General features: G+C 32.0%; 1 protein-coding gene and 1 pseudogene across 1 annotated transcript; both read right to left on the bottom strand.

Annotated features, from left to right (window-relative positions):
* Positions 1 to 2,164: 2,164 nt before the first annotated feature.
* On the bottom strand, positions 2,165 to 5,386 carry LOC114943550 (ovalbumin-related protein X-like; the record flags this gene model as incomplete). Its single annotated transcript, XM_085480376.1, is given in 9 exon segments — positions 2,165 to 2,354; positions 2,488 to 2,602; positions 2,748 to 2,859; positions 3,072 to 3,125; positions 3,128 to 3,238; positions 3,312 to 3,373; positions 4,003 to 4,012; positions 4,096 to 4,274; positions 5,311 to 5,386. Coding segments are annotated over 9 exon segments (909 nt in total), but the record flags the coding sequence as incomplete, so codon positions are not given.
* Positions 5,387 to 11,050: 5,664 nt separating this feature from the next.
* On the bottom strand, positions 11,051 to 14,503 carry LOC146724163 (uncharacterized; annotated as a pseudogene).
* Positions 14,504 to 14,671: the final 168 nt, after the last annotated feature.

Here is a 14,671-nt window from a genome sequence, read left to right as displayed (position 1 = left end):
TAAAACCCTGGAATACTGTAATAAAAAGGTTAAGCATTTTAATATCTTATAATATTATAAAAATTTATATATATATTATACATATACATATTATATATATATAAATAATATATATTAAATATTATATTATATATATTATAGTATTTAATATTTTAAAATATATAAATTTTATATTTTGTTGATTAAACTAATGAGCTTCAAGTACTTAAAATGTTGTATCATCAAAAGAAAGACTAATGAAACTATACTTTCTTTAATTTTATTTTTTCTCTTTCTACTAATTGAAGAACAAAATCCCCGCATAGTTATTGATTCTATAAAATATATTCTTGCTGAATTTATTAGGTAATAGTAATTAAAAAGTTTTAAATCTACGAATTGTGTTTAATCAACAAACATTCTCATTAATCGTGAAAAAATAATTTACTTCCCGTTTCAATCGTAGTATGTATTTTTGTCCACTTCACAAACATATGATTCTAATGAGTTTATTTTTAAGTAAATAGTTTTTTAAATCGTTTTTTCACTCGTCATTGTAAAATATATATAAAAAAATAAAAAGAGACCCAGATAAATGCAGCTGGCAGCTGTGCTAATTAACCTCAAAGTCTTTCCTCTCAACACTGCGCCGTCGTTTTTGTTAAAACTGAGTTCTAATGTCTTTATTTCATTGAAATTTGTAAAACTATTTGAACTGGTGGCGTTTGTGTATCCCCATAAAAAATTAAAAACTAGGGGCACTGAGTGCCAGCGAGTTTTTTTTCCAATGGAAGACGCTATTGTGTCCACGAAATTCCCAATGAAACACATGGTCCACTAGTGCGCCCTTGAGTGCGCACTCATTTTCCAATGAAAAACGCTATTACGTTGATTTGGCCATGTTTACACCGTACCACCTTTTTAATACGAATCAAACTATAGTGAGCTGGGACGTATTAAACACTGAGCATATAGATTCTCAAACTGAGTGAATTTTGGAACAGATTTTACAGTGAAAGCAGTTTATTATATTCATTTGTTTTAGAAATAGATGTGGAAAATATATTGCAATTTTTTTATTTGGTCTGCTGTTTTTGTATAACCTTTTTTTTCCATTTCTAGTTCCGCATCTTATAGCGTTTTCGATTGGGAAAAGTTAGTGCGCACCAGTGCGCACTCAGTTCATAGAACACTGGACAAGTTCCATGGGTAGCACTGAATAGTGCAGGTGAAAAAGAACACGCCGAAATTTCAGTGCCATTTGAGTTGATAGTTCCGGGAAAAACGAAAAAGTAACCTCGACATCTGTGTTCAGTTAAGAAATGTTTTTTATTATATGTAATTAAATATAGAAGATGATAAAGAATATCACGTATGACAAATTTAAAATTATTATTATTCAGTATAAAAATGCTATTACATTAAGTACATTAATTATATTAAAAAAGGTATAGGTTCGATGTTATATAAAAGATATAACACTTAGGTGTCATTATCTATTTTTCAAACATTCTACATAATTACAGTTTTTTGGAATTATTCTTCTAGTTCGAAGAGTTGTAATTATTTCTTCTTGCTCGCTTGAACTAGAAGAAGATTCCAAACATGTCTCCAAAAATTATAAGAGAGCCAAACTCCGAATTGCTCATTATGTCGAATTTTCGTTCAAAGAATGCCCATACTGCTGCATGCATCCAGTGCACTGAACTGGCAAACCCTCAAAATTCTCGTGCCACTTAGTGCGCACTGGTGCGCATATGCGAGTGTTGTGCGTTCAAACGAACACGCAACACTAGCCAAGTGCGCATTGGCCACTACCAATCGAACACGCGCCTGACATTCAGTGCAGCCAGTGCAAACCCCAATCGAAAACGCTTAAATAGCCGGACATTAAATATAGCTTCAATTGCGTATTAATCGATTACAACCCATGCATTAAATGCAAATAAGCCATTCGAATAATATTCTGTGTGAGCAATTCATATATTTGTAAGGAAAAAAATAATTGATCAATCTTGCACAAGCGTATATTTTTCAAAAAATATATATTTACTAAACGTTTGCCCTATACGCCCTATATAAAAATAAAAAAATTTTAAAAAATTAAATCTACTGTTCATGACCGTATATTATAAACTCCATAATAAAACAATAAAATTTATAATTCATCATTAAACTTATTCACTATTGGAGACTTCAGCCTAGCATAACACTTATACTGCTGTGACTTTAGTTCACGCACGCTTCCTAAAATTAGTGAAAGATTAGTTGGTTTATGCATGACTGCGAACATGAATGGACGATCTATTACAAAATTTCTTGGTGAAATTGTTATTCTTTCCGATGTCATTTCAGCAACTACAATTAATAATTTTCTATTGTAATATGATTATGTTATTTTTATTTGCATAGAGTTTTGCTGTTATTTATACGTAAGATACACAGTAGTATGCCTCGCTTCTTAAGCGAGAAGTCGGCTTTGCCTCAACTAGGCGCGAGACTCGAGACACTACCGTGTCTCTTGATAAATTTATGTTACCTGGTTTATCTTTGGCTTCTGTATGTTCTTGAACCTCTATGCAACTTTTGTGAATCACACTGTTCACTTTTAAATGCATTTTTGCTAGAGGAGGTGTAAATTCACGTTATCATCGAACGCGCGCGCTGCTCTCATCACCGCGTCTTGATGCTAAAATTTTTAATTTTTTAATTTCTGTTGAATTTTGTGCTGTGTGAGTAATTTCTATGCAAATTTTGTTGTAACATACTGCTTTTAGTTTTCTTATATTGCTTTTGAGAATAGGCTTTCAGGTGTTGCTGATGGTACTCTTCCGAGACGTGTAAAATTCGCGTTATCATGAACGTTGCGTTCAAGCCCATCTGCAAGTAATTTTATTTTTTAAAGAATTATCTTAATTCATTCTCTGTATCAATTTAAACATATCGTTAATACTTTCCAGATAGCAGACTGACGTCATTAAACGTCAAATAACATCATTTTAACGTTTATAAACGTCAAAATGATGTTATTTTGACGTTAAATGACGTTACTCTGCTATGTGGATTGCTTACCTTTAGCAGACACTTTTTACATCCCTGGTAATATTAACTTTAAATTTAGGCAAATACAAATTGAAATTGTAGCAAATCTGCATTCATGCACCTGAGTTACCAATGTTTCCCAATTAAAATTGTTTTCTAGATCCTTCAGTTCTATCTCCAAATCTGGTAGTAATATTATCATTACAAATTCACCATTCTGTAACATTAATATATTTTATTATTTTTTATTCTTGGAAGTTTGTTTACAAATAATAATATAATATATTAACCAAATATGGTATTTCGATAAATTTTGTATGCCAAGCTGGAATTTCACCATAAAGATGTTGTCCTTTTTTTAAACATTGTTGGGACGAGATATGATTTTGTTTTGAAATATGAAAGATACGTAGCTTTGTATCTTTTCATCAAACGGTTTTTGCCCATTCGCTTTTAAAGACCATACTATTTTGCAACAAAATTTTTGTATCTATACCAAATTTATTCACACAAAGTATATTGAAAATGCTTAATAAAATTTCTATTTTATTGTTAATCACATATATATGAACATACCTGGACTAAATTTAGTAATTTCATTTATTTATTTTCCGTAGGGGGGTTAAAGGGGTATTGAAATTAATCTCAAAATATGAGATATTTCATATTTAAAATCTGGCGTGTCCAAGTAAAAATTTGGTGCCTTGTGCACCGGTATTTAATTCTAACGAAAAATTATTTAGTTTCGTTAGGATAACGCATTGTCATCCGCGATTTGGCTCTTGTTGCCCGTCTTATACGTTAAGTTGATATTTATATTACAGAGCCTTGTTAAAAATCTTATATTTAAATTTAGTAAGTTTGAAATCAAATTCTGTAAGGAGTGTTCTATACCAAAACATCTATGTTTCGATAGACTTTTCATCTAGATAGTATCCTTGTGGAACCACTACTGCATTTATTTATTCAATGTGAGATTACGTTTCTTATGCTAAAATACATTTAAATGTGATTTAAGTGTCATTTCTCAGAAGAATTATAGCATTTTATTATTATTTTTGCCTTTTATCTTACAGTTAACCAATAGAGTAGAGAATAATATTCGAAATCAAAATTGTCCTTATTATCATAACCCAGAACAGATCTTAGCTCATTCATTGTGGAATCATCTGAGCTATTAGAAAGTGCATGTAATATTGTGTGTAAATTAAAAGGAGACATTTTATATTCGTGTCTGTATGTTCTGATAAATTCTGTAAACAAAATGAAAATGACAAATTAGAATACTCAAAGCTGATAGTATAAGATATTATGAATATTATTGATTTGCATACCTTGTACAACGAAGTTGTAAAACCATTATATGCTCCAGATAATTTTTTCATTTTATTTATTGACTTCTCTAAGTTGAGTGTCATTACCAGTATATTAGAAACAATGCCAGAAATTATTATCACATGCAATGCTGCAAAGAAATTGATTAATTATGAAAAGAAAAGCTACTGCTCCTATTATTTAAATTGTGGATAATTAATTTTAATCACACAACACACACATGCACTATGTACACTATCTAAATAGAACACTAAAGAAAACACATTTTTTAATTAACATATATTTAATTTTACCTGCCCTAAAACTTGTGGAAATTTAAAATTTGCGAGTTTTTTGTACGATAAATAAATATATGCTTAAATTTAAAATTGAAAAAGAATTTTTAAATTTAAATTTGTAGATGTATAGTTTATTTAATATGTATTGTAACTTTTTTTTACTCTCTCTTCTTGTTAAGTCTTAATAATTTAAGTTTTAAAAATTAATCATCATTTAAATGACAAAAACTACAATCCAGAAATTAAAAATTTGGGGCATATCATGTGGAAAAATTTCAACGAATAAGCTTACATTCAGGGCCGGTTCTAGCGGAGGGCAACGCGTGCCCCGCACGTGGGCGGCCGATTTAGAGGGGCGGCCGAAAGGCCGCCCTCGGAGTCTTAATGTTTTACAAAAATTAAAAAACAAAATCACAATTTGTAAAACAATAAGGTGTAAAAATATCAATAAAATATAGTATAATTCCAATAAAAATATATACTTTAATTATAATAAGAGCATTCTCTCTCATCAATTTGCCTCTCTCTCTCTCTAATCAATAATATATATAAAGTCTCCAGCAGGGGTCTATATTACTGATTACGGGGCAAGCGATTATGTTTTGTTTAATGCAGTGATGCCGAGAATTCCCCGACAGCGGAGATGCCAAATTGTAACAGCAAACACAGAACGCACGCTTGGCGTATGTGCTAATCTGTCCACGACATACATAAAGCGCGAGCTTCTGCTGTTTGCGTCTGCAATTTGACATTTCTATCGGGCGAGAATATTAATATTTATACAGTGGAAGCAAAAAGTGGAATAGTGAATATCGATACACATAAGCAAAAGTAAGTAATGATAAATTAAAATTTGTTTTCCAAATCACGCAATATTTATATTTTTATAAATATTATAATTTTGTTATTAGAATGGCAGATAGAAAAACCAAGAGACAATCTGGAGCGTTTTACAAAAGAAGCGAGCAAAAAAAGCAAACGAACAGCAGCAATTAAAAGGAGCTCTAAAAAAATTTCTTGAATCTGATCAAGAAATTCTTCTCAGTTTTATTATTTGAAAATCCCGAAAATGTTCCAATAACAGCTGATGTTATTTTCCTGTTCCTAAAAACTGAAAACACAGTACCAGATACGGATGTCGATGGAAAAATGGATACTGACGTAAAAAGCATCTCAGAAAAGGATGAAATTAAAGATCAAGTAAAATACGAAGTTCTTGGAAATGAAGATGATTCCATATCTATGTTAGATTTAAATGACCCAGGTATTTGGGCCTAAATCATACCAAACAAATGTATCGAAACATTATAGAAATAGGGCCTGTTCTATAGATAAAAATTATAATTTCCTGTAGATGAAAAAACTGGTAGAAAGTTTAATATTTTATTTTTAACAAAATTATGGAAAACGGAAAAAAAATTTAAAAGAAATTGGCTTGTTTATTCTATAAAATTAAACCGTGTTTTCTTTTTTTCCTTGTAATTATTTAGCAGAGAAAACATAAAAATAATTAATGATGGATATTCTGATTGGCGGCATTGTTCTGAATATTTCAATAAACATGAAACTAGTATCAACATATTCAATGTGTAAAGAAGTGGTGTGAATTAAATTACGACTAGATAAAAAAGCCAATTGACAAGGTAGAAAAAAATTTATTTGACATTGAAAAGGAGCGCTGGAGAGCTATAATTAAAAGAATGATTGCAATTGTAAAATTTTAGCTGGTCAATGTCTGGCTTTTAGAGGAACAAATTCGCAAGTTACGAACGAAATAATGGTAATTTTTAAGGCTGTTGAGATGATTGCTAATTCGATTCTGTTATGTTAGATCACTTAAATAATGTTTAAAAAATCAAAAGAACTTAAAACTCATATGCCACATTACTTAGGAAAATTTCCAAACGAAATATACACTTATTAGCTGGGGGTATTAAAAAGAATAATGCGGATTTTGCAATCTTTTAAATATTTTTCTATTATACTTGACTGTAAAACCGATGTTAGCCATACCGAACAAATTACATTTATTGTAAGGTGTGTAAATATAAAAATGTCAAATAAGAAGTTGACATACACGAGTTTTTTTGGATTTTTATCCTGTCACAGATACTACTGGTGAAGGATTGTATAACTTCCTATTAGAAAAAATTTTCAAATTATGGTTAGATTTCAAAATATTAGAGGACAAGGTTACGACAACGGATCCAATATGAGAGGTAAAATATTGGCCTTCAAAAGCGCATCTTAGACATCATCCAAAAGCACTCTTTTTTTCCCTTTTAATGCTATACTTTGAATTTGGTCCCTAAGTGATGCAGCAAATAGTAGCGGGGGAAATATTGATTTTTTTGAAAATTTTCAGGGAAATATATAACTTTTTTTTCTGCTTCCACATATCGATGGGATCTTTTAAAGAAACACATTTCAATTTAACACTTAAAGTCTTTGTGAGACCAAGATGGGAAAACAATTAAAGCTATAAGACCATTACGCCTTAATCTAAAGAACATCATTGACAGTTTTAAATGAATTAACGAATGATCCAACTCGAGACGTAAAAACAAAAAATATGGCTCATTCATTGGCACAAAAAATATCTTCTTTTAAATTATATGTTCTATAATTATTTGGCACGATTTGCTTTCAAAAATAGATATTGTTAGTAAAAAGCTTCAAAACCAAAAATAAGCTTAGCCGAATGTGTTCATGCTTTTCAAAAACTCAAAAATTACATTATTAAAAAAAAAAAACGATGAATATTTAATACGTTCATTAGTAATGCCGTTACAGAACTGAAAAATTAACGTACACCGAATTTCCTATAATTCGCCATAAAAAAAGCCCCCGTCAATTTTTCAACGAAAGCAAAACTGATTCGGTTGTAGATCCTAAAAAAACGCTTTAAAATACATTTTTATTTCTCATTTTAGATCCACTAAGCAATTCTCTTGATCAAAGGTTTTAATTAATAAATGAATGTTTAATCTCTGTTTAGCTTTATATGATTTCAAAAAAAAGGATAATGACGCCTTAATGAAATCATGTATGGATTTGGATGTAAAATTCCCAAACAAATGAAAATAATGGGGTTAAAAAGGGATTTTTATGGTATTCAGTTATATCATGAAATAAAGTCGTACCGGGAATTTTTCCTGACGCTCGTTACGAACAATCCCTTTCAAGTTTTTCAAAGAATCGTAGATGCTGATTTGTTTTTCTTGTTTCCCCAAAACTTACTATTGCATTGGGGAATTTTTTTAACACTGCCAGTTTCCGTTTGGGCTGGCGAAAGAAGTTTCTCGAACTTAAAATAATTAAAATTATCTCCGATCTACGATTGTCCCAGGAAAAACTAAGCAGTCTTGCACTTATTTCTATAGAACATGAAAAATCGAAAGTATAGACTTGTCAAAAATAATAGACGAATTTGGTTCTAAAGCCCCGAAGAGTTAATTTAAAAAACGTTACCAGTAAATTTTGTTATTTACTTTTAGAATGTTTTAAAAGATATGTATCATTAACAATTTGTTTGTCATTTCCTTTTAAAATAAAAATTAAAATAAAATACACAATACATATTTTACAAATGAAATTATTCATTTATTCTATATATGTACGAATATTTTTGAATTGTCCCAAATTTTTACGGAATAAAGGGGCGGCGAAAAATGGGTCTGCACAGGGGCGGCCAAGCACCAGGACCGGCACTGCTTACATTTCACAATACCAATAAGCAAAGTCAAGTGCTAGTTGCACTTGTGTCAAGCTATTGAAAAAAAAATTGTCAAAAAAGCGCGCAAGAAAATAGAATAATATATAATTTTTGTTCAAGATTCAAGAAATAATGAAGCTTACGTGGTTTTTTAGAGATGATCTCAAAATTACTCCAATAACGTTGCTTCTAACTGTCTGAAGAATTTCTATATAATATTTCCAGAAGTTCTTCCTTGCGATATTTTGTAATACTTTAGCGGTCACACAAAAAAAAAAAACGAAATCGTTGATAAACTGTTTTGATTTTTATTTATATTTTTGTAATCGATCTATAAACCGAATATTATCTCAGAAGTTTTGCGATAGCTGTATTTACATAAAATTAAATATTTGACTCGTATAAACATTAAAAATGTCATCTTACAGTAATAAAAAAAACAATAAAAAAGGCATAACAAGAAACGTTTATATACTAATATCGAACATTTTTTATATTTTAGAGATTGCTATCTTCAAATTTGAACTCCTTTAAATCTTTGAATTTCGCAAATTAATTGAATCATTGTTACGTTTAATATAAGCCTGTTAAATCATTTATGAGCTATAATCATGCAAATTATTTGACAATTGGGGCTAATCTTAATTCTCTGGCTCTTATAGGATTTTGACTTCATCATATATGTATTTGCGGTGTGCGTCTTTTTTAATTTTTATTAAATTAAATTTTTTTAAATTAATTATCAATAAAAATTTCAAACTTATATAATTTTATCGCAAACATGCCTGAGATCAATAGTTTTATATCTGTTCTGAACAGCTAAATTAGAGAGGGATTCTCTTGGGAAGATATTCTCGATTATCTGTCGATTATCTGCTTAGGTGGGGCTTGAATAGATCTAAGATTCATTTAAATCTAATCAAAATTGGGAATGCACTTTATGTGTATTACAGTAAGTTTTATTGAGTTTAAATAGTTTCACTATTGGTGTTAATTAGCATCGTCGTTAATGCACCGGAACTCGCTACGTATTTCGCCCCATATCTACAGAATCGTAATACATTTACTTTTTTAATGCGCCGTTTTTTTTAATTCACAATAACGCACGCTACCGTTTAAAGTTTATCTCGATTCATAATGTCGGAGGATATATAACATCTATTGTAATTTTATTAGTAAAAATAAAATGTATACATTGAGAGGCTTGAACGCACGACATTAAAATATTTTTGCGAAATATATTAGACACATGTTAGAAGAGCGCAATTTTTCGTCTCCGAATTAAATAAATTATACGAGAATTACAATTACATATGATTCAATTTATGCTCTGTACATTTGTTAAATTAAACATAAAAATGTAATCGGTAATATATATATATATAATATATATATATATATATATATATATATCCATTACTATATTTCATATGGAAGTTTCGATTTTTTCACACAATCGGCTTGAGTAAAATATTATCACGCAGCACATAGAATTCTATATTCATTGTATAATATTAAATGAGAGTATACAATTGTAAGCATATATCTTTATCGGCGAATAGCCAGTCAGCATATCCGTAACGAAAATGTATATTCAGAGTATAATAATATTACATTAACAAATTTATTATACAATTGACTATCTATATACAGTATATCTCAATACGAATGTATTTATTTAATATAAATTAAAGAGAGGCTTGCTAGTCTTATCTGTTGCACTAAAATCTGGGATACTTTTTACTTTTTTCTCTCTTCTCTGTAATTCTTTTCTCAAATTTTAAATAATTTTTTTAATAAAAAATTTTTCAATCTTACATTCATCACTTTGTGATTCATCATTTTTATTAACCGATGAATCCACTTATATTAAAAACATATATTAAATCCAAGTGCCGATAATATAATAAGCAAATACAGTCTAAAAAAAGGAAAAAAAACCAAAAATGTCAATAATTAAATTTGACACAACATTTACGTGTAATATGAGAAGTTTAAACAAAATTTGTATGTAACGAAAATTCGCGAAAGATGACATTTTAACGCAATGTAATTAATTGAAATTCACTAGATATTACTCGACAGTACATACTTATATGATAATTGATCCATCATAATGTTCTCTCTTGGAAGATACTTTTTCTTTTAAATATATCTCAAATTTACGTTTTTGATTCGATTAAAATTTTTCAATAAATGTTTTGGTTATACTGATTAAGAATTTGCATTGCTTTTAACTTGTAAGTGAATAATGCGACTTTAATATTGGATATCATTTTGGATGGCAATAAGGCTGTTCTCTAAGATTGGGTTCAAATTTATAGTTGCAGCTCCTTTTTTCTCTTTTATCTTTATACAGAATGTCCTATTTTACATACAAGGTGTTGCTATTTTCGAAAACCAAAACTTTAATATTTTTCTCAAAATATATCAGAATAAAAAAGCATAAAATATCTCATAAACTATATATTTCTCGACATTCCATTCTAACAATTTCATACACCAAATATTACGATTTATGTAAGAAAATTATATTAAACTATAAATTAAAAAAAAAATGACAAAAATTAAAAAAAATGCCTCTATCTGGAATAAAATTATGCTTAGAACAAGCCCAGGTAATTTTGACATTAATGACGTCATTTTGACGTCGTGACGTCATTATGACATCGAATAACGTCATTTTGAGTTTTTAAAATGACATCATTTTGCTACCTGGAAAGATGTCTTCAAAATCTCACAATTTTTGTAAGAAACATTTTTAACCTTGGTTTTCAAAATTCAGCAAAGCTGTTATTATTATTCAAAACAGGACTTACTATATAATCATTTATAAACACGACGACGACGACGAGAGAACCATATTAGTTCGACGTATATAATGGCGAATTAAATTTAGACGGTTGTTCCGTACGTGCTGAACATCACTTGGTGGTATCTGTGTCGAGGGTGACGTCTTCGGGGACGCTAGATCAACCTTGATGGATCCGGAGTTGTTTCGCTTTCGCGTCATACCGCCGCCACCACCACCACCCCAATTCGACAGAGTCCAATGATAAGTCTCGCTGTTCTCCTTCTCGTGGGCGACCGCGGTCTCCTGCGTCGTCTCGTTCCCCTTATCCAGACCGGTTTCGATCGAGACGGACGACTGCGACGCGACGGAGTCGAAGCTGGAGTCGCCGCCGCCGCCGCCCCGGTACCGGTTCACGCACTCCATCGCCATCTCGCCGGGAGACTCCTCGATCGCCCGCAGGATGTTCTGGCATAATTCCGAGTCGAGAGCTATGGGGTCCCCCGAGTCTCGGTTGTGTATGGTCACCGCTATGTGGGCCGGATGCGGGATCGGTAGAGGGATCACCAACTTCTCCGCGCTATACGGGCGGATCTGACGTTTCCACGGCTGCCAGCGTCCCTCGGAATTGTTGTCGCTCATCATCGCGCGCCTCCGCAGCTTCGTCGACGTCAATAGTCCACTTGTGTCGCTGCGAAAGATAGCGGTTTACGTATTTTCGAAAAACTTTTTTGTGTATGAAGATTCAAAGAACATTCAAGATTCATTTATTTTATTTGTTAAATTTAATTTATTTTTAATTATCTTTAATTTTTTTTAAATTTATTTACCTTATTAAATTTAATTTAATTTCATTAAAAAAAGTAATCACCATCGTTTGTCAGCCTTTCTGCTGTTGCTGGCTTGCTTGGCCCGCGGATTGAAAGCAGACACCTCGAGATACGGACTGTGCACTTGAATATTCCCGCGTGGTGCGTAAACCGCACCGAGCAAATCGGGTCCGTTGACGCCACCGAGCTCGGTACTTGGAACCATGTCCGTATACCGGGACAGATCGACTCCCGGGTGCGGCTCCAATCTGAATTTCGTGTCGGAGTCGTCGAGCGGCTGTGTAGAAAGTCGAGGCTGAAGATGTCGGCGTACATAAGCCCTGCTAGACCCGCCAGTCGCACACCCCTAAACCCTTGTTCTCCCAAAAGTCTTCCTCGTTCCCGGACAGTCTCGCGAAAACGTGAGTGGGATATCAAACGTTCCAGCATCTGTGCTCCTTGCTGTATGACACCTACAATTTCATTCGGTTATAAGTAAATTTAGAAAAAATCAAGCATGATGAAGCAACACATTTCGTATACAGATTGGACATAATAAAGCGTTACAATTTTTTATTTCTAAAAATATTGTTTTTAGAGAAAAATGTTTCAGATAAAAGTAGAAAAGAAATTGACGTTACTGATTTTTTCTCAAGGGCGATTTTTCAGTCATTTGAAGATCATTTATATTATTTCAAATAAAACCACGATATTTTTTTACATAAATCGATTCCTCGTAAAATTCTACTTAAAAAGTGGTAAGGGTAAAATAGTTAAAAGTGAATAGTTTACAAGATATTTCATATTTAAGTTAACATTTAATCTTATTAAAATATTTAATTTTCGTCAAAAATATTTAATTTTCTTAATACTTTAATTAAAATTTAATTTCCCAGATAACCAAGAATGCTCAAGCATGTATAAAAATAAAATGCTAGCAATTGATGTTGGTTATTTGCTAAGAATATGAATTAAATGTTTGAATGATTAAGGATAGTTAGCATAACGTTAACATTTTGTCATAATCAAATGCTTTGCTAAAGAAGAGACATATTGAATAAGCATACTGTTAACAAAAAGTTAGCATATAATGTTTTCAATTTGCTAATAGATATAAATATGTTGCTATCATTATGTCAGCATTATTGTCATGTTTCATTTCCGACATCAAATGCTAGCAAACAACAGCACAATGGACAACATAGATGCGTAGCAAGATGCTAACATCTTTATTAGCAACAGGAAAGCAACTTGTGTGTCACACTGGTTATTTGGGTTCTCAATACTTTCACAAAATAATGAGAAATCGATTGATACAAAGAAAAACATAGTTGTTTAGAAAAAGTATGTAATATGCAACTAGCAGCTGCATATTAAAAGTATTAAGGTAAAATAATCGAAAAATAAATATTTTACAAAATATTCAATAGTTATGTAAGATTATGTTAAGTATAAAATATCTTGTAAACTATTTATTTTTTGACAGTCCTAACTTTTGAAATATTTTTTTTAGAAAAATATTTTTGGAGAAAAAATTCATAACTCTTTTTTTTACCTTGTAAAAAACACACATACAAAATTTTGAAAAAAAATTTAGTTACCTTCAAGCCCAAAAAGTAGTAAATTTTTTTTTAAATCCTCACCGCGACCCCCGAGACCTGTCTCCCCAAATTTCTTTCTTCGCGGTCCAAATTTTTTTTGGTTTTTTTAACACGGCAATCAAGTTTTGGGTTTCCTTCTCGAGGGATTTGTAGGGGCCCTTGTCTTTGGGGGCTAGCGGCGAACCCGGGCCCGGAAAAACAGGCTTCGAAAAAACTGCGTAAAGTCCCCTGCGGTTGAGTAATTAATCTCTCGGTTTCTTGCTAAAAAGGCCCAGAAATTTCCCCGTCCCGTTCAAATTTTCGTTCGAACGGGGCCCGGGCCCGGGTCCCCCCGGGAAATTGTTATTTTCCGTTTTTTAAGATTTTTAAATTTTAAAACGCACCCCCTTGGGGGTCGCGGGAAAAAGGCCCCCGTTAATAAACCCAAGCTAACCCCCCGGTCCAAACTATTCTCTTCACGACAAAGCTATCGCTTTGCTGGTATCCGACCTCTGTTCTTGATCATTAGATGGAACATAAAATGTGTCCCAAAACACTTGACCCAATAACCCTATCACAGCAATGCGAAGTGATATTTTTATTTTCCATAAGACCTCATTAAATTTTATTCCCAATTGCAAGCGTACGTCTTTTGACGTCAAAGTGACGTCATTGAACGTCGGACGCATTGATGTCAAAGTTTACGGTTTCTTTGATGTCCAATGAGGTCAGTTTTTACTTGGATTTCTAAAATCTAAACACTTTAATTGGGAAGTATCCCCGAAAGAAATAAGTGGGCAGAGAACGAAGGCTACAAAAAAAATCCCCCTATTTGGGTTTTAGACATCCCCCCCGAATGCCAATGTTCCAGAGTAATGCTTCCCTCACCACAAATTCGATTGGACTCGGGGTTTAGGGTACCAGGTCCATGATAAGCCCATGAACGCATGCAACGTCAGCGTGACCAGAGGCATCCTTGGGGGCAAAAAAGGGGGAAAAATCAAAATTTAAAAAGACTTAAAAAAAATACCGCAACAAAAACAAAAAATGGTCGCGCCAAAAATTAAACTTACCAGGAAAAAGCTGCGGTGGGGGAGGGAATCAAAAAGCGAACCGACCCCTCACCGTAACATACCCCGGGA

The sequence above is a fragment of the Nylanderia fulva genome, unplaced genomic scaffold (assembly GCF_048542155.1).
Source record: "Nylanderia fulva isolate GAGA-0341 unplaced genomic scaffold, ASM4854215v1 Scaffold1458, whole genome shotgun sequence".
Taxonomy (NCBI): Eukaryota; Metazoa; Arthropoda; class Insecta; order Hymenoptera; family Formicidae; genus Nylanderia; species Nylanderia fulva.
The sequence above is the reverse complement of the archived record's forward strand: the minus strand, read 5'-3'. Positions and strand labels throughout refer to the sequence as shown.